The sequence below is a fragment of the Musca vetustissima genome, unplaced genomic scaffold (assembly GCF_032173495.1).
Source record: "Musca vetustissima isolate MV318-11 ecotype Yass unplaced genomic scaffold, APGP_CSIRO_Mvet_v1 utg10798, whole genome shotgun sequence".
In the NCBI taxonomy this organism is placed as follows: Eukaryota; Metazoa; Arthropoda; class Insecta; order Diptera; family Muscidae; genus Musca; species Musca vetustissima.
Genome location: NW_026872440.1, coordinates 23181 through 44287, shown reverse-complemented (window position 1 = coordinate 44287; position 21107 = coordinate 23181). Strand labels below are relative to the sequence as shown.

Here is a 21107-nt window from a genome sequence, read left to right as displayed (position 1 = left end):
GGAAGATTTTTCTCTTCACTACAATTGAGGTTTGGATAGGAAATGACAGAGTTTGGTCAGTAAAGTTGGTTGTGTGGCTAAGGGGGATTTATAAAATTATTTATTTTCTTTTTTTACTTGAAAATAAATAATATAGCCAAAAACAAAATGTCTCAGTAGAATTGGGATCAATTAAAGCCAACGAATTTCAAGGACAAGCTGGACTGAGCCTTTTTATATCCTCCACCATAGTATGGAGGGTATATTAGTTTTGTTTTCCCGTTTGTAACGCATCGAAAGAATCATTTCCGACCCTATAAATTCGATGACGATCTAAGCATGTCCGCCTGTCTGTTGTAATCACTCTATCGTCTAAACGAATTGAGTTACAGCCCCAAAATGTTGCTATATCGGTCCACGTTTAGGCATAGCTCCCATATAAGGGTACCCCCAATTTTCGGTATTTTAAGGTTCTTGAGCGTGTTTTTCAACGGAATTCGGACCTATAAATATAGGTCCATTTTTTCGGATAGCCCCCATACAAGGTTATCCCCCAATTTTCGGTATTTTGGGGTTCGTGAGCGCGTTTTTCAAATTCGAAATTTTGAATTCGCTGAAATTTGGAATTTTGTAGTCGCATATGGTAACGAATCTCTCTACCAAAAATTATAAATATGTGTCCATTTTTTCGGATAGCCCCCATGTAAGGGTACCCCCAATTTTGCGGTATTTTGGGAGTTTTGATCGCATTTGTCGACCGAATTCGCTGAAATTTGGTACTTTGAGTTCTTATTGGGTATCAAATCTCCCTACAAAAAATTAGAAATGTAGGTCCATTTTTTCGAAATACGAATTAAAAAAATATAGGTGCACTTTTTCTGGTAGCCTCCATATAACGGTACCTACTAATTTTCAGTATTTTGGAGTTCTTGATCACTGAATTGGCTCTAATTTAGCATTTTGAGTTCTTAATAAGTACCAAATCTCTCCACAAAAAATTATGAATATAGGTCAATTTCTTCGGATAGCCCCCATATAAGGGTATCCCTCAAATTTTCGGTATTTTGGGGTTCTTGAGCGCGTTTTCAACCGAATTCGCTGGAATTTGGAATTTTGTAGTGGCATATGGTAACAAATCTCCGTAGCAAAAATTATTAATATTCGACTCCATTTTGGGGTAGTCCCCATATAACCCCCTTTTTATATTAAAATAGTTATCTGATTTGTTCCGCGTTTTGTGTTTGTTTCTTAGACTCTGTTGTAATCATTTCACCTGCAGAGGATATCGAGATAAAAAGCTAGAACGTAAGGCCTCTATGTGGGAGGTACCAGATGGAACTTGAACTAAGTTTGGAAGAAATAATAAAATGGGCAAAGTTTGGATGAAATCCAAATTTTCTGAAACGGATGTGGTCCAAAGAAACATGGGGTCTAGAACCAATATTTCGATAAAGCACATTTTCACCGTGCCAATATGTATACACCCTCATTAGCCATAAGGATGAGGGTATAATTATCGATTACAAATTTCTGATATTTGTACAATGGTTTATATAATGGGTTTGTAGAAATGTCGGTACATGTATGGTGGAGGGTATCCAAAGTTCGGCCCGGCCGAACCTAACCAATGGGGTAAAATTGTCAATATATGTCCATACCAGCATAATGCCGCTTATTTTAGAAATTTTGAAGCTCTTAGCAACAAAACTAATTTGGAATGCCCGGTAATCAAAGCATAAAATGTTTGAGGATATATCGCCCATATTTTCTAATTTTTTTTTTTCAAATCACTTTGATTATTTCTAAAATGTAAATAAAGTTTGAAGTCCTCCATCTAAAGACAAGAATAACTTCTTGAAGACTTCAGTAACTCATTAAACATTTTAAGTAAATGAACCTTCATTTGCATTTAAAGTTTCATTAAAAAAATAAACGACCATTTGTGAATTTGTTACTTCTCAGAAATATTACGTTTATGCAAACAACATATTTTTGCTACGAAAAAAAAACAAATCACAAACAATTTCTCATACTTTTCATCACTCGCAAAACCGAATTGAATTTTTGTGACGTCTAGACATGACAACAATTTGTTATGGCACGGTAACAATTGAATTTCCCGACCCTTTCACGGAAAAAGCGAACATCTCACTCAAACACAAGGTGGGCCCCGAAGAAAAATAAACAAAAATTCTCAAACAAATATCCGTGTACCGTAGTAAACAAAAAACCCCAAAAAAAATATAACCAAATTTCACAAGAAAACAATCAAATCCACGAAAAAACTGACGATGGTGATGACGACAATGAAAAGGGCAATAAAGACAAACTTATAAATTTTCCTTTTGGTCTTTTGTTGATATGTCGTCTATACGTAGACATTTTTGGGTTTGTTTGCATGTAACCGTAGGAAATGATTTGTGCGGAAAAAAAATCTTATATTTATTTTTGTTTTGGCAACCATTCTAAAATCACCCTCCCATTTACAATGCAGGGGTGCATTTAACTTACCTTGCATTTTTGGCATTTAAAAATGCTGAACTACCAAATTCGGGTTTCTTTCCGCCGCTTAAAAAGTCATCCGTTATGCGTCGTGGCTGGCGTTTGGAGGGGACACGCACAAATGTTGGCGGTGTCCGGTTAATAAACAGCGCTTCTTTGGAGGATTTATCTTTGCTGTGGAATGGAAGAATAAAATAGAAATATTATAACTGCCGACACAACTAAAAATAAGGAAAAACTAAGGAATAAAACAAAAGCATAAGGATCCCTTTCTGGTTTATAAAGAACATTGAGATTTCCACACACATTATTGCTTTCATTACCCATAGAATGTCTAAAATATTATAGAATTCCATGAGTCAACTATATATTTATAGAAGATCCTTAGATTTGTTGTCCTTAAGAAGAAGATCTAGGGGCATTCTTTTTTATTTTTTTACAAGAAGTCCCTCCAAAGGACGTAGAGATTTGATATTCGGTATAGAACACATTTAAGGATTTATTTTGTCTATAGAATACCTACAAGTCATCTATTATCTATATTCACATGTATTTATTATAGAAAACCTAGAGAGACCACTGTTCTATATGCAGCAAAAGCGGGAAATTTTTTCTATAGTAAAAATTCGGAGTCCTGGTTCTTAGCTTTTTTCTATAAAAGAAAAAATTTCAAACCTTTGTTTTTATACCCTCCACAATAATATGTTCGAAGATGGGTTATATCGATCCACTTTTAGGAATAGCCCCCATGTTAGGGTACTCTAAATTTTCGGTATATTGTGATTCTTAATGTCATTTAGGGTATGTTTGGTACCAAATAACTCTACTAAAAATCATAAATATCTGGGTAACCCCCATATAAAGGCTCCAACAATTTCGGCATTTTGGGGAGTTTAGGTACATTTTTCAACCGATATGGTTGTAATTTGGTATTTTGGATTCCGAATTTCTATGAATTCTCTCTACTAAAATTTATGAACATCGGAGTGGCACCCATATAACGGTACCCCCAGAATATGGGGATCTTGACAATTTTCGACCAGTTTTTCAAACGAATATTAGGTTCTAATTGGGTACTACATCTTTCCGCACAAAATTGCTCTACCAAAAATTATGAATTTACAGGGAAATTCTGATACAGAGGTTCTACATTTTTATTTTGGCATATAGAAAATAATTACCGAAACCAGGTTTTTAGTCATTTTTTGTCTATAAATTCGGGTTTTTGGACACTGACATACTTCCATTCGGAAAATTATCAATACAGTACCCAGTACTTTGAGTTTTTTCCGCACAGAAGAGAACGTGATCTGCCATTTCGGGCTTTTGGAGGATCACAGCATTTGCTCCGCTGTTCCGCTCAATTTTCGGAATTTTGAGGGGTTTACCGCATTTCCTCACAATTTTGGTATTTTGAAGGCTGAAGCAGTGTTTCCACACAGCAGTGGCTGTAATTTGGTAGTCCGGGTTTTTGGAAGAAGCCATACTTATATGTAGAAAAAATCATCAATATAGGTTCATGTTGTGACATAGCTCTTATATAAAAGTCCCTGCCAATTTTTTGTATTTTGAAGTCTTCACTAAAATTCATTCGGTTCTTGCAGTGGGAGAAAAATTTTTGCAAAAGCACTTTGATATAGATCCATGTTTTGACATTGCCGGTATTTTGTTAATCAGAATCACTTTCTGAGTCTATTTATGCAGATCCGTCCGTCTGTCTGCCCATGTTAAATTGTAAACAAAGTACAGGTCGCATTTACGATCCAATTTTGATAAAATTTGGCACAGCTCATCTATTTGGGCCAAGGACGAAGCGCTTTCAAATTGGGAAAAATCGGTTCAGATCTATATAAGTTTGGTGGAAATCGGTTCAGATTTAGATATAGCTCCCATATATATTTTAATATAAATGGTATACTAAAGATCCTATATATCTTTCAATTTGCACGAAATTTGGCGTAATATACGAAATTAAGTTTATAATGATGTGCGTTAAGTTTCGTGAAAATCGGTTCAGATTTAGATATAGCTCCCATATACATTTTCGTTCGATTATATGTAAATGGTGCACCAAAGTCCATATATATCATTCGATTTGCACGAATTTTGATATAGCGTACTTAATTAAGTCTAAAATTCTATGTGATAAGTTTCGTGAAAATCGGTTCAGATTTAGATATAGCTAATATATATATTTTCGTCCGATTTAATGTAAATTGCGCACAAAAGACCCTATATATCTTTCGATTTGCACAAAATTAGGCGCAGCTTAATAAATTAGGCATAGAATGATATATGATAAGTTTCGTGAAAATCGGTTTAGAGGTAGATATAGCTCCCATATATATTTTCCCCCGATTTAAGGTAAATTGGGCACCAAAGACCCAAAGTTAAGCCGATTGGGACAACATTTTGCACAGCGTACTGAAGTTACTATAACCTACCGGGTGTCAAGTTTTGTTGGAATAGGTTCAGATTTAGATATAACTCCCATATATAGTTTCATCAGATTTTAAGTAAATTGTGCACCAAAGACCCAAAGTTACGCCGATTGTCACATAATATTGCACAATGTTCAGAAGTTAGAGTAGTATAACGTGTTTTGTTTAAATCGGTTCAGATGTGGATATAGCTCCTATATAGGTTAATGGGCCTCCAAAAATGCGAAGTCTGTTAGGATGCATCTGTTTAATATACCCATAGTGGTGAACGGTATCATAGAGTAGGCACCGTCCGACTTTGCTAGTTTTCTTTCTGGGTTTTAAATCTTGCTTCTCGAGTAAAAATAAAGTAAAAATTTTTTAACTTTAGGTTTTGGTTGATTTAACCCTCGGAACATTGACTGATCATCATCTAAAGCCGTTCTAAATATTTGGTCAAATCCCAAATATTTAGAACGGCTTTATGTGATGTAAATCATGTGATGTAAATCACATTTAACTATATCATCTAAACATCACCGAAAATTAAAGGGATCGTCCTTGACCATAACTAACTAAATGTAAAATTTCAAAGAGATCAGCGCGACATTTTCGCCCTCTCGTGGGGTAATATTAATAATAAACCATATCAAAACACATAGACACCTATCTGAGTACACACAACAATACAATTGGTAACAATTAAAATATCATCCGTTCCTCTTGAATATATTATAAACTTCTCCGGTATATGATCTTCAGGAGTAAATGTATGCGTTTTTAGTGCTTTTCATCCCGTAAATATTAACGGATCATTACAAAAACAATAGGGGCCTTCTTTGGCCAGAACCCGTCATACATGTAAAATTTCGTGACGATTGGTCCATAACTATGACCTGTATCGTGTTTACAAATTATAATGGATATATGACCAATATTTCGCGGCATTACAAACGTTTGGGGCTGTACAAAGTAATTATAACCTGACAACTTAGTTGTGTAGGGAATAAAAACGGAAATATCTTCAATTGTCTGTAGAAGCCTTTGGGCTTTACAGTTCTCATTAGAATTGTCCGCATTGTTAAGTGATTGAGAATAAAGCTACAATGGAATTCAATACATTCCATTTTAGAAATGTTTTTTTGAATGTGCATCCACACTGCATCTTCACTCTTCACCCCTCTCTGTGTGTCTCTCACTCTCTTATACTCGTATGAAGTTGCAACCACACACACTTTCCTTTCAAACAAAAAGTGAACGAACAAAAAAAACTTTGTTCTTCTTTTCTTAAGTAATTTAATTTGAAAATGCATGTTTCAGTTTCTGTCGTTGTTTTTTGTTGGTGGTGTTTTGGGTTGTCATGTTTTCAGGATTTACATCCTTCATCTGCATGACATGCAGGCACACATACATCCTTATACATATGCAAAGTCAAACTACATGTATGCAGTTAAAATAACTACAAAAAAAAAAGAGACATTGGCAAGTCAAGACCAACAACAACAACACTCAGATACACGTCTGCAGCAGCATCCCTATATTTCGTAACGTAAAGTTTTCATTTCAATTACCAAAAGTTTGTCCAACAAATTATGTTTGAAAGTTTTCGACTTCGGTATTCCTTAAATATATCATTAAAATAATTAACTGGCTAATAGTTGTATGAAAGAAGCATATGTGTGTAGGAGACTAACGGAGAGAGTTAGTTGGCAAATGAATGACGTAAGGATATAAGTTGGAAAAGTTTTGAGTTTGAAGAGAAGCGCATGTGGGAGAATATGTTTTGGACAATTTAATAAGTGAGATATTAAAATAAGGTTATTTAGAGGACATATGATAATAAAATGAGGAGAAAGAGAAAGAAAGAGGATACATTTTAGATCACATACAAGTCGAAATAAATTAAATATTAAAATGTTCGATGTTACATTCAATCTGAGTCTATACTGGGATATAGCTCCATATTTGGATTTACAATTTTTATATTGTAGTATTTTTTTAATCCGTCCATTTTTATACCCTTCGCCACACTGTGGTACATGGTATTATGTCTTTGTACATAAACATAAACATAAACACATGGTTCCTTTTGAGAATATGCATAGAAGCACTTTCTGAGTCGATTTACGCATGTCCGTCTGTCCGTCCGTCCACGTATTTTTGTGAACGTGCACTTTGCACGTCGCATTTATGATCCCATTTGGATGAAATTTGGCATATGCCACTTATTTGACCCAAGGACGAACCCTATTAAAATTGAGAAAAATTGGTTCAGATTTAGATATAGCTCCCATATATAGTTTCGTCCGATTTTATGTATATAGTGCACCAAAGTCCCTATATATCTTTCGATTTGCACGAAATTTGGCACAGCGTAATGAATGAAGTATAAAATGATGTGTGTTAAGTTTCTTGAAAATCGGTTCAGATTTAGATATAGCTCCCATATATACTTTCGTCCGATTTAATGTAAATGGTGCACTAAAGTCCCTATATATCATTCGATTTGCACGAAATTTAGCATATCGTATTCAAATAAGTCTAGAATGATGTGTGCTAAGATTCGGGAAAATCGGTTCAGATTAAGATATAGCTCCCATATATAGTTTCGTCCGATTTTAAGTAAATGGTGCACTAAAGTCCCTATATATCATTCGATTTGCACGAAATTTGGCAAAGCGTAATCAATGAAGTATAAAATGATGTGTGTTAAGTTTCCTGAAAATCGGTTCAGATTTAGATATAGCTCCCATATATACTTTCGTCCGATTTAATGTAAATGGTCCACCAAAGACCCTATATATCTTTCGATTTGCACGAAATTTAGCATATCGTATTCAAATAAGTCTAGAATGATGTGTGCTAAGTTTCGGGAAAATCGGTTCAGATTAAGATATAGCTCCCATATATAGTTTCGTCCGATTTTAAGTAAATGGTGCACTAAAGTCCCTATATATCATTCGATTTGCACGAAATTTGGCAAAGCGTAATGAATGAAGTATAAAATGATGTGTGTTAAGTTTCCTGAAAATCGGTTCAGATTTAGATATAGCTCCCATATATACTTTCGTCCGATTTAATGTAAATGGTCCACCAAAGACCCTATATATCTTTCGATTTGCACGAAATTTAGCATATCGTAATCAAATAAGTCTAGAATGATGTGTGCTAAGTTTCGGGAAAATCGGTTCAGATTAAGATATAGCTCCCATATATAGTTTCGTCCGATTTTAAGTAAATGGTGCACTAAAGTCCCTATATATCATTCGATTTGCACGAAATTTGGCAAAGCGTTCTGTATTAAGTGCAGAATGATGTGTGCTGAGTTTGGTGAAAATCGGTTCAGATTTAGATATAGCTCCTATATATATTTTCGTCCGATTTATGTAAATTGTGCACCAAAGTCCCTATATATATTTCGATTTGCACGAAATTTGGTACAGCGTAATTAATTAGGTCTAGAATGATGTGTGCTGAGTTTCATGAAAATCGGTTCAGGTTTAGATATTGCTCCCATATATAGTTTCGTCCGATTTTATGTAAATGTTCCTATATGTCATTAGGTCTAGAATAATGTGTGTTAAGTTTCCTGAAAATCGGTTCAGATTTAGATATAGCTCCCATATATATTTTCGTCCAATTTAAGGTAAATGATGTACCAAAGTCTCTTAATATCTTTCGGTTTGCACGAAATTTGGCACAGTGTAATGAATTAGGTCTAGAATGATGTGTTTTAAATTTCCTGAAATAGTTGAAATCGGTTCAGATGTAGATAAAGCCTCTTTATCTGACCAAATGAAAAAAATAGTATAGGTTGTGGAATGACATGTTTACGGATCCAATTTCATTTTACTGGTCCTTTAAAAATGCGACGTCTGTTAGGAATATACCCAAAGTGGTGAAGGGTATCATATAGTCGGCCCCGTCCGACTTTACGACTTTCCTTACTGGATATTATTTTTTTATTTACACAGCCTCCGTCCGAAAAATATTTTCCTTCTCAAAAACCACTTAACATTGTCATGTAAAAACTGAAAAAAAAATTGCGACAGCTTCAACAAAGGCTTGCATCCATGCAAAACTGTTTAAAAATTTTTCCGTCTGAGGCGAGAATTTTCAAAAAAAAAAAAAAAAAAAATCTTGTTGCAAACAAAATATCTAAAAATGTTTTATCACACATTCATCCCCATATTCATTGAATATGTTAAGAGTTAAAGTCAACAACTACAACGACAAGACAGAAAAAAGTAAACTTACCTGCATTTCAGTCTCGAGCCCAATTGAAAAATATCTGAAGTATTTGTCGGTGAATTTGGTAATGATGGCGGAACACGCATCAAACGAAAAAATGCATGATGTTCGACACAGCAGCGCCATAGATGTTTGCAGGCCGATTTGCGAGGTGTTTCAAAACCATAAGTGCTCAGCTCGTTCTAAAGAATACAAAAACAAGAATAAGAAAATGTAGGAAAAAAATCATAAAGATAAGAAACAATTTAACTATAGAACAGTTCTTTTTTTTGTCAAACACTTTCTTTGGAATTTATCTACTTGACAAAATAACAAGATATGAAATGATGATGACGATGGTTAAAGGAGTCTGGTGCTTTTTTTTCAAATATATACATTGTTAGCATATTGAGTAAGAAACGCGTTAACAAAGTTTTGCTTTACCAACAATGCACCATGCAAAAGTTTATGACAATATGCATAGCGTATTCTAAAAGTATGTTTAAAACCCTTGTGGCTGGTGGAAGGGATGAGGAAAATATTACGAAACTTTGTATAGTTTGTCATCGGATGAAAGCATTTTCCAGCATAAAAAGAATAAAATTTTTTTCTATCGTTGATGGGTAGTGAAATATATTACCGCTTATAATCCGCAAATTGATCTTATACGATTTATTAACAATTTATCTACTTGTTAAGCTCAAAATATTTATTCCGGAAAACAAAAAATAACCGGTATGATGTGAGGATTCAGAAGACCCCAAATTGGTCGGATCCGTTATATGTCAAAATAAGTTAAAACGAAATTACAGTCAATTTGGTTGGAAAACGTGTCCAAAAAAATGTTTAGACGTAAACTTGGAAAAACAAGTAAGGAAAGATGAAAAGCCGGACGGAGCTGATTATATGGTACCCTACACCACTCTGGGTATATACAAGAGAAGATAATGTGTCCTTTTGATAGAAGAGACGTAACATCTTTAGATGATCATTGAAAGGGAATTGGGTAGAAAAATGTGACCAACATAGATATTTGGACCAATAAAAAACCATACACATAGCAGTCTCCAATGGGGCAGACTTGAATTTTTTGGTGTAAAATTTGTATGAAATCCAACAAAATTATATATGCGAGCTATATGTAAATCTGAACCGATTTTGAGAAAACTTCATACACATCAAGCTGGACTGAATTCCGTACGTTCCAGAATTGGGGGATACTTGGGTCAATATTATTAATTTTTGGGAGTGCGATTTGACATCCAATGAGAATACACAAACAATATCAAATCACAGCCAATTCGGTACAAAATCCTCAAAATACCCATTCGCAATATCGAGCATTCTAGGAGTGCTAGCAATGGCTGTGCAAAATTTCAGGGATCTATCTTAAATATTGTGACTTCAATTGTGATTTCAAGAGACGTAAACCACGATTACAATCGTGGTTTCAACCGAAGGACAGATTAACGCATGTCCGTTAAATCGACTTTGTGGGGTCTCCATTGAATGTTTTGAGGTGCTGTAGATATAATATAATCATTATCTTTTGATGGAGGGTATAATAAATTGATAGCAGGATGATTATTCTGCTTACATATATTTGGTCAGGTCATCGGGTGAACCTTCAAAACATAGAAAAAATTCCTATCTACCAAGTCACTTGATGTGGACAATTTGCATAGAACCATGAAATTAAATTAATTTAAAAAGGTGTAGTGACGTTTACATTGGGGTGATTTTGCAAAATATGGACTTATAATATAGCAACAAAAATCTGGGAATGTTAAATTATAGGTCCTTCGATTAGAAAATGCGTCTAAGACCATGAATCATGAAATGGGACGTTGATATTACCCAATTGCCGCAAGACCGACATAAATCAAAGTTTACTATGCAGAACTAGAATATCAGGTGCTAAAGATGAATTTCATCTGGAGGGAAATGCACACAAACACTCGAAAACCATATCCAAATATTTTTTCTCCAAAAATCAAATATCGCGATTTTTCCTTAATCATTTCTTTTCCTCCAGCTAAGTCTTCTGTTGCTTTTCTGAGATGATGGGTCTGACATCTATCATTACATAGAATCACACACTCAGATTGAGAAGCTGTAGAAGTTCCTCTGTCCTTTGTAAGTTGTTGTCAATTGAAAACTTAAAACTCATCTTACTCGATTAGTCATTGTGTTCATTTCGTTAATCATGGCTTCTCCTCCAGCTAAGTCTTCTGTTGCTTAAATTAGATGATGGGGCTGCCATCTATCATTACCTTCTTACTTATTAGTATTGCCATTTTCCCCTAGGTGCCACATTTCTAATTTCCACTATCCTCATATGATGATGCCGAGGTAAGAATATAAGGAGGATAACGATGCATTTCGTCTGGAGGGGTGTAAGCCTCTATAAGACTTCACATTGTTTAAAAAAATCAGATCAACATCTATTATACACTGTGATTGAGAAGCCGTAGAAGCTCCTCTGTCCTTTGTAAGGTAAGAGTAAACTTAAAATGCATTTTCGCCATCTTAATTGATTAGTCCTTGTGTTCATTTCGTCAATCATTGATATTCCTCAAGCTAAGTCTTCTGTTGCCTGTCCTAGCTAATACGGCTACCATCTGTCATTACTTGGAAATAAAGTGCAGAAATGTGCCTTGATGGCACATTTCCAAGTTGGTGCTATCATTATATGTTGATGCCGATTTTGACTATTAGAATATGAGGTGGCTAAAGATAAATTTCATCTGGAAGGGGGATGTAAGTCTCTTCTTACTAGTATTCGATAAAAACATCCAAAGATTTTATCTTTATAGATCAAAAATCACAATTTTTGTATTAATGATGCAGAATTGTTCGCCACATCAGACTTTATACTGTGTAAAAAATCAGATGTATATCACCCACACACTCTGATCGAGAGGTTGTAGATGTTTCTTTGTCCCCTGTAAGTGATAGTGAATGAACAATTTTTAACGCATTTTCGCCATCTTACTCAATTGGTTTCGTGAATCAACGCCTTTCCTCCAGCTAAGTTTTCTGTTGCCTATTCTAGGTGATGGGGCGGGCATCTATCATTACATCGAAACAAAGGCTACTCTAATTTGGTGTGGTGACACATTTCCAAGTTTGTGCTATCCTCATATGATTGATGCCGATGTTGGCTATTAGAATATCAGGAGGCTAAATATGCACAGATACAAATATTGGAAAACCACACTCAACGACTTTTTTGTCCTCCACTGAAATTTGAACCCGACACCCTTATGGTACTACCCCACCCCACGAAGTCTTGACATAAACCCTCTATAACGGTCTCGTCACATTTTCTAGTCTATGTAGTCATAAGTAAATGATACCTTTATATGAGTCGTTTATTTTGAAAGTTGTTTAAGTCCATTTAACTTTATATTCTTTATGTATATTCTATTCTTTATATATATTCTATTCTTAAAGGCAAAACTAACAAAATTGATACAGTACGACAGCAATTTTGAAGCCGCAGCTTAGGTTAGATTATTAAGCTTTGAACATTTTTTGGCAAAGCTAATGAAGTTGGGATTTTTTTTATCGGGGAAAAAGGGTAGAGTGTTATTACCAAACAGGCGTTGTTTCCTACTTCCAAGCATTGGCCATCTACTGAAAAGATGTTCGACCGTTTCCGTATCTTCTTCATCGGCATGATCCCAACAATTAGTTTCATCTCGTTCTTACCGTCAGAATTCATTGATTTAGATATGCTTCCAGAAATCATAACTACAATTTCCTCACTCCACTTAGTTCCAATTTATTTCGAAGTACATCATACAGATTCCACGAATGTAATAGCTAAGAGGTAGTTTAACAGTAGCAGCGATCAAGCTTATCAGCTATTTATAATTCTCTGTAAAGTCGATGTGACCTAAAATCCAACGAAATATATAATCACCGGTCCTGTGTTACTAACCCATAGTTCCTTGACTAATTGTAGCCTACACGAATGCTATGATTTCGGCTTGTAAAACGCTGCAAGATATAAAGAAAGTTTTCACAGAAAAGTCCAGCTTCTACCGTCATAGAACCGCCTGCTTAAACGAACAGAACATTCAGCCAGGAGTCTCTGTCTGCAATTATTACATTTCTAGATTGATGTCATTTAATCACTGAATTGGTTACCATGTGGTTTATCACGGTCATTGTTTATAATATTAGGTTGATATTTAGATATAGCTTGCATATATAAATTCTTCGACTTCCAAATCAAGTATAGAATAATATATTTAATAGGGCGTTCTGGGCGTTTGATCATTTATTTTATAAATATCCAGTGTGTAACGTCGATCCCGTACGCCCTTTTCCTTCTTACAGGTTTTTTAAAGATCGATTTGTTACGTATCTCCCCTGGGATATTCGGGTATTTCAGTTAAAAGAAACTTTTTCCACTATTAATGGCGCCCAACTTATAAAAACCAACTCCTTCTAACCATCATCACCACAATCATATTTAATTTCCAACCATTATACCTTGTGGGGTAAGAAATTTATTCCTTCACCACCACCTCCTTCAACCCATCACAAATAAACCATCAAGATAAAACACAAAGAAAATACATATACATACATTTTTATCACTTATCCTTAGCATAAAATAGCGTCCTTTGTAATAGACTTTAGCTATGCGTGGCCAATAATAATGAGCCACGGTTGTTTTGTTGCGCAGCACCACAATACCGCTCGGCGTTAGACCAAGATAATATTCCACACTATCTTCACCCTGTAAAGAGACAACAACAAATAAAAATACAACAAAATGAGATAAAGGCAAATTTTACAAATTGCTTTGAGTTTTAAAGAAGAAGCAAAACTTAGCTTCACAAAAAAAAGACATGAACTTAAAAACTATGCAAATACCGACAGCAGCAACAAAAACTGTGCTTTTTTCCACTACAAGTAATGTTTCATAATTTCCTCTTCAACTTCCAACAAAGACACAAAGCTGCTCTTACGCTATTGTTGTTGGTTGGTGCTGCTGCTGGTTGCGTTAGATGTTTCCGTGGGATGCTGTGAGTTTCTTTTGATGTTGTTAACAAACTATTACCGTCAAACTACTGAAGCAGTAGCAGCGACAACAAAATTAAATCCAAATGTAAAGGTCACACACACTGTTAACTTCTCAGAGCTATGTCTTTCTATACGTCATTGAAAAAGCTAGTCGAAACATTAGGGGGTTCTAGATTGAAGAAAAACAGGACCATGTTTTAGGGTTGGAACCTAGAAGGCCAAGAAAATGTTCTATTGATTATGCCCAACTTACATCTTGGCTTTATCACCAGCGAAGTTGTCGCCTTAGGGGTTATGAAAACCCCAATAGATATTGTTGAGAAGACCCTCCATCCAAAAAATTTATATGCTCCCATATTACTCATTTTTAATTAATTTATTAATTTTCGGTACGGTAAATTACCTCTAAAGAATCAATGCTTGCGTAATGGTCATGTAAAAGATATAGTATTTCACACATAGTATAAACTTTCAAAGTTTACAATAAACCTGTAAATAAAAACCAAAAAGTAAAAACTTCGGACGGGTTCGAACTATTGGTGCTTGGCCTGATTCAGTGCCCTGTGCAAAATTTTGTGTCAATCGGACAAATATTGGGAGTTTGGTGCATCATTTACGTAAAATCCGACGAAACTATATATGGGAGCTATATATAAATCGGAACCAATTTTAACAAAACTTCGCAGACATCAGCCTGGACCGGATGCAGTGCGCTGGAACCTATATCTACATCGGAACCGATTTTAACAAAACTTCGCAAACCTCAGTCTGGACCTAATTCAGTACCCTGTGCAAAATGTTGTGCCAATCGGACAAATATTGGGATTTTGGTGTATCATTCACAAAAATTCGGACGAAATTATATATAGGAGCTATATCTAAATCTGAACCGATTCCAAAAAACTTCGCAGACATCAGTCTGGGCCTAATTTAGTACTATGTGCAAAGTTTTGTCCCAATTGGACAAATTTTGGGAGTTTGGTCCATTATTTATATAAAATCGGACGGAACTATATATGGTAGCTATATAAATCTGAACCGATTTTCTCCAATTTCAATAGGTTCGTCCTTGGGCCAAATTTCATCCATATCAGATCATAAATCCGACCTGTACTTTGTTCACAAAAATATGGACTGATAGACGGACATGCGTAAATCGACTCAGAAAGTGATTCTATGCATATTCACAAAAGCAACCATGGGTCTATCTCGCTGTGTGGTGAAAGGTATAATTAAGCTCGTAATTACAGCCTCAATTACACAGACTGCGCAAACTTTCGTCTCAATCGAACAAAAACTGGGTCTTTGGTGCACTATTTTCAGATTTAGATATAGTTCCCATCTATTTTTGTCCGATTCAGTGTAAATGGTATACCAAAGTCCCAACATATCTTTCGATTAGCACTAAATTTGGGGCAGCGTACGGAATTATGTGCAGATTGATGTGCGTTAACTTTCGTAAAAATCAGTTCAGATTTAGATATAGCTCCCATATATGTTTTCGTCCGTTTTTTAGACCCAATGGCTGATTGATTGATTAGGGTCTCCATTATATATTTTCGTCCGATTCAATGTAAATGGTGGTAAAAACTCAAATTTAAACCGATTGACACACAATTTTTCGTGAAAATCGGTTCAGATTAAGATATAGCTCCCATCTACTTTTGTCCGGTTCAATGTCAATGGTATACCAAAGTTCCATATATCTTTCGATTCGCACGAAATTTGGCGCAGCGTTCTGAATTATGTCCAGAATGATGTGTGTTAAGTTTCGTAAAAATCAGTTCAGATTTAGATACAGCTCCAATATATATTTTCGTCCGTTTTAGACCCAATGTTAGGCTGATTGATTGATTAGGGTCCCCAATATATATTTTCATTTTCAATATGACTGATATACACAAAATTGTGCACAATGTGCTAACGCCAGTATAGCCTAAAGTGTGTCAAGTTTCGTTGAGTATAGAATTATGTATTTTTTTTTAGAAATTTAGACTTATCCCATATATTCGGCCGACTTCTTGCTTATTAGGTTTCAAATAATCAACGAGCGTCCGATTGGGATATGCTTAAAATCGATTTACCTAATTTTGTGTCATTCTCTATTCATATTTTAGTTCATCTAATTTCATTTCAAGGGTCCTTTGAAGATGTGACGTCTGTTAGAATGCATCTGTTGAATATACCCAAAGTGGTGAAGGGTAGCATATAGTCGGCCCCGTCCGTCTTCACTGCTTTCTTACTGGTTTATATTAAAATAGTTAGCTTATTTGTTCCGTGTGTTGAGGTTGCCCCCATATAGGCGTAGAATAAGCCTATATGGGGACAACCCAAAAAAGTATAAAATTCTAAGACGATTTAGCTATCTGTTGTACTTATTGCGCCTTCTAAGGATATCGTGATAAAAAACACAAACCTGATAATAATGAAATATATCGCCCAGCATTTAGGCATCTTCCCTAAAATATAGGATTCGAAATTGACATATATCGTTCATTAATTAGGCATAGCCCTCATATAATGATAACCCCAAATATTCGCTAATTCCTTACCAATGTTATCAATATTGGCTCCTCTTTAGAAATAGCCTCATATAACTTTGCAATATAAATTGCAGTAGTTTATGCATTATCAGTATTAATAACAATCCACGCGTTGGGGTTTTCAGATTTTAGGAAAAATCTGCATTAAAAATTTGTTGAAATTTGTCGTTATAGGTCCATTTTTGGTATGTTTCCTATATTTTCATTGCAAGTATCTGTCAGTTCGACCCGGCTGAACTTAACGCTTTGTATTAAATTGTAGTATTCAATTTTCTTTTTGCGAGAGGTTCTTATTTAAACTGTCAACATTGTTAATTTTTATACCCTACACAACTATGTTGTCAGGGTATTATAGCTTTGTGCAGCCCCAAATGTTTGTAACGCCGCGAAATATTGGTCCTAGACCCACCTTTAAGTATACCGATCGTCATATCTCGACTAGCTGAGTCGATCTAGACATGTGTGTCCGTCCGTCCGTCCGTCCGTCCGTCTGTCCATTATAATTTGTAAACACGATACAGGCCACAGTTATGGACCAATCTTCACGAAATTTTGCATGTAGGATGGGTTCTGGCCAATGAAGACCCCTATTGTTTTTGGAAAAGATCGGTTAATATTTAGGGGATGAAATGGACCAATTACTAAATTTTTGTCGATTTTTCTGGTCGCTCCACAGGCCGCAATTATGGCCCAAACACCGCGAATTTTTGCATGGAGAAGGGGATCCGGTCAGAGAATAAGCGTGCATGTTTTGATAAAGATCGGTCAATATTAAGCGGGTCAAATGGACCCTGACTTTTGTGTGAAAAATGACAAAATTTGTATTCTATGGCATATATATTTACTCCTGGAGGATGTAGACCCTAGGAGTTGATAACATATCCAAGAGGAGTGGTTGACCTTTAAATTGATACCAAATATAGTGATGTATCTACTCAGATGTGGGAGTTAAGTCAAATATTTACATGTGCTTACGTATTCAGATATTATTTAGTAACCCATTGCCACATTAAAGGGAGAAATATCGCGCTGATGGCTTTGAAATTTTTCATGAAGTTACAGTTATGGTCAAGAACAACGCCTACAATTTTCGGTGATGATCAGATTAAAATTTTGGGATGAAATGGACCGAAAACATAATTGTTTGTGTGTTTTCGAGTAGAGTATAATCCGAAAATCACAACACACCCACCGTGAAGGTAATCTGGACAAGTAATTAGAAGGACTGTACAAGAGGGGGCTGTACAAGAGGGGGCAAATATCAGGAAATATTACTCAGACTCGGAATAAACATCCTCAGAAAGTTAGAGTTCGTGGTAGTTGTGTAGGGTATCGTATGGTCGGCCCCGTCCGACTATACTGCTCCGCTCACTGGTTTATTATTGTAATATTTCTTTGTAGACTTTATAATTTTCATCGACTATGTTCTTCGTAACCATTACTCATATTCTACAAAGATATCATAAAATATGTATTTTCATTTAACAATTAATTTACTTTATTTCCCTGATTTCACGGTTTGGTCAAATCGTTTGCTGTCATCAGTTGACAATAATCAACTAAAGATTACAACACTTCAACAGTACTTGACTTGGCCAAAAGAACAATTTCTCAAGAAATTAATTATACTTTAATAGACTTTTGTGGCTATACATCTTCCCCTGCTCCTTAACCAGCGGACACACAAGTAACGTAACGTTACGCACCCAACAAAACGACCATCCACCATTATTCTCCATAAATATGGCCTATGGCTATTTGTTTATACTTCTAGTTTTGTTGTTGGCCTTGCATCTCTTAACTGTTCCGTAAATCAAATTAATTGCCTTTTTCCATTAACAAACAACTTTGATCTTTGTTGTTGTTTTTGTTGCTTTTCAACGTTTTCACAAAAAGAACTTTAACTGTCATTAAATCTCAATGAACAAACATAATTCTTGCTTCGTGTTCGTGTGGTCTTATTTCCCCCACATTGACTCAGAAATACTCGACACACCAACGTGTAGGCAAGTTAGAGGGCGTCGTTCTACCGACAAAGACGGCAGGGTGTGAGTGTGTAAAATATAATTTATATTTTATTATAGTACTTAATCTCATAGAGAATGTATATATGAAGCGAAAATATAAAATAAAGCCCATTGGCGGGGGAGGGTCATAAAAAATTAACATAAATTTACTCAACAATGTCCTTTCTGGGGTCTCATTGCTTAACACACAAATACACCCAGAGACTCGCACACATAGTCATAATGTTGACATTGTCGTCCTTCTAGCTGGTCTTTATTTCATTTTTTGTCGTATCGTATCGTATCGTCGTTGTTGTTTTTGGAATATTTTGTCGTCTTCTCTTACTAATTTATGAAAATTGTAAAAACTAATAAATTTCGATGGTAACACGAAGATAACAGTCATGTGATGATATGAGTGTGTGTGTCGCCTGTGTGCGATTTGTATTGAAGTATTCGTGTAAGGCTTTTGGTTGGTACCTTAAATAATATTTCTATATATACATATACTGCCAATAATAATTGTATGTACATAGCAATTTATTTCCATATTTATATACGTATTTTATGTTATTGCCGAGATTGTTGTTATTGTCGTAGCTGCTGCTGCTGCCGTTGTTGTTGTTTAGCTATTAATGTGTTTATTTACTTTTTTATTATTCAATATAGAAAAATAGAAACATAATACGGTTCTTATCAACAAATATAATGTTGACATAAAATATTTGTATTTTTGGTCCTTCTTTTTTATCGAGTAACAACAATTACCAAAATTGAGGCAACAGCTCATACCAACTGCTTAATGATGAGAGACAATTCAAGGCCCAAACTGGACTAGAGTTCGAAGAGAAAATGGTTCGACAGGGACTAGGAACGTATTTACAATAAAAACTTATAAGGTTTGTATTAAGCAATATGGCGAATATAATAAACAGTAAGGAAAGTAGTAAAATCGGACTAGGTCGACTATATGATATCCTTCACCACTTTGGGTATTTTAGCGACAGACGTCGCCTTTTCGAAGAAACATTGACACAAATTGAAGGAATTTAAATATGTGGTCTTCATCTATAAGTGAACCGACTAACATCAATCCATACACATGTCTTTCTGCAACCCATGCTAAATTTCATTTCATTCGGGCAGATTTAGAGTCGTTTGCGTACAATGGGACAAATTTATATAAATATATTTATAGCAAACTCGAAACAAGGTTTTTTGGGTTATTTAAACTCAATCAGACACTCGTTCGAAATAAATGGACGCTGTGTCTGCTTCTGCACCAATTTCAAACAAAAGAAAGCAATAACGTTATTCTAGTCTTAATTTGATACGTTGTGCAAAATTTCGTGTCAATCGGACAAACATTAATATAATATATGTGTGAGCTATATCTTAATTTGAACCGATTTCAACGAAACATTCCACAGATTAATTATCTGTACAAAACTGTGTGTCAATCGGAAAAACTTTGGGTCTTTTGTGCACAATTTTCATAAAATCGGAAGACAATATATATGGGATATATATCTAACTCTGAACCGATTTTCACGAAACATAACGTACATCATTCTAGACCTAAGGGAACCCCCCCCCCCCCACCCAATTCTCGATTTTAATTTTTCAAGATTCAATGAGCTGGTAAATCAATACCAACGCTTGTTAAGGTTTTTAACTTTGCACATATATAACTGAAGATATAAAAGAGAAGAAAAATAATTTACAAAAAATGTTTGTTATTGTTTTGTTGTTGTTTTTTGTAATTAAAGAAAAGTCATTATTTTTGATGGCGGACATGATAACTCCCCACTGGAACATCGGAATCCGAAAATTTCAACGGTGTTGGAAAGAGCACATGTCTGTCTCTCGTATGAACTAGGATTATTAACTTCGCTTTAAAATTAACAAAATGGTGGACCTTTGAAAAAATATTTTTGGAAAATCGCCGATTTTTTACCAAAAACCAAGTTATAAAATAAGGAAGATCTTTACCGATTGGCTTTATCCTAGTTCATACGATAGCTATACACTCACAGAGAAACGTGTAAAAATTTGGAATGGATTGGGTTATTAGTTTTTGAGTTATCGTGCCCGCCATTCACAAAAGAGAAAAACGCGTTTAAAGTTTGAGATGCCCTTTAGCCGCCACTTGATACTTCAAGAGTTCTTGAGATTTTCTCTTAAAATTTTTTAGGGACATTCTTGAATCAGTGTAAATTCGAATTAAATCAAAAAATTTGTTGACCCCGAGGGGGTGGTCCCCTTAATTCAGTACACTATGTCAAATTTCGTGCAAATCGAAAGATATATAGGGATTTTCGTGCACCACCTACATTAAATCGGACGAAAATATATATGAGAGCTATATCTAAATCTGAACCGATTTT

At 35.1% G+C, this 21107-nt stretch overlaps 1 protein-coding gene across 1 annotated transcript in view; it reads right to left on the bottom strand.

The window, feature by feature from the left end:
* Positions 1 to 21107, bottom strand: part of LOC133338265 (uncharacterized protein DDB_G0283357) — a gene marked incomplete at its 5' end in the record, with an annotated part of 84700 nt that overhangs the window by 48428 nt on the left and 15165 nt on the right. Inside the window, 3 exon segments of the mRNA XM_061546477.1 lie at positions 2491 to 2655; positions 9159 to 9334; positions 13732 to 13884. Coding sequence (XP_061402461.1) covers positions 2491 to 2655; positions 9159 to 9334; positions 13732 to 13884 — 494 coding nt within the window.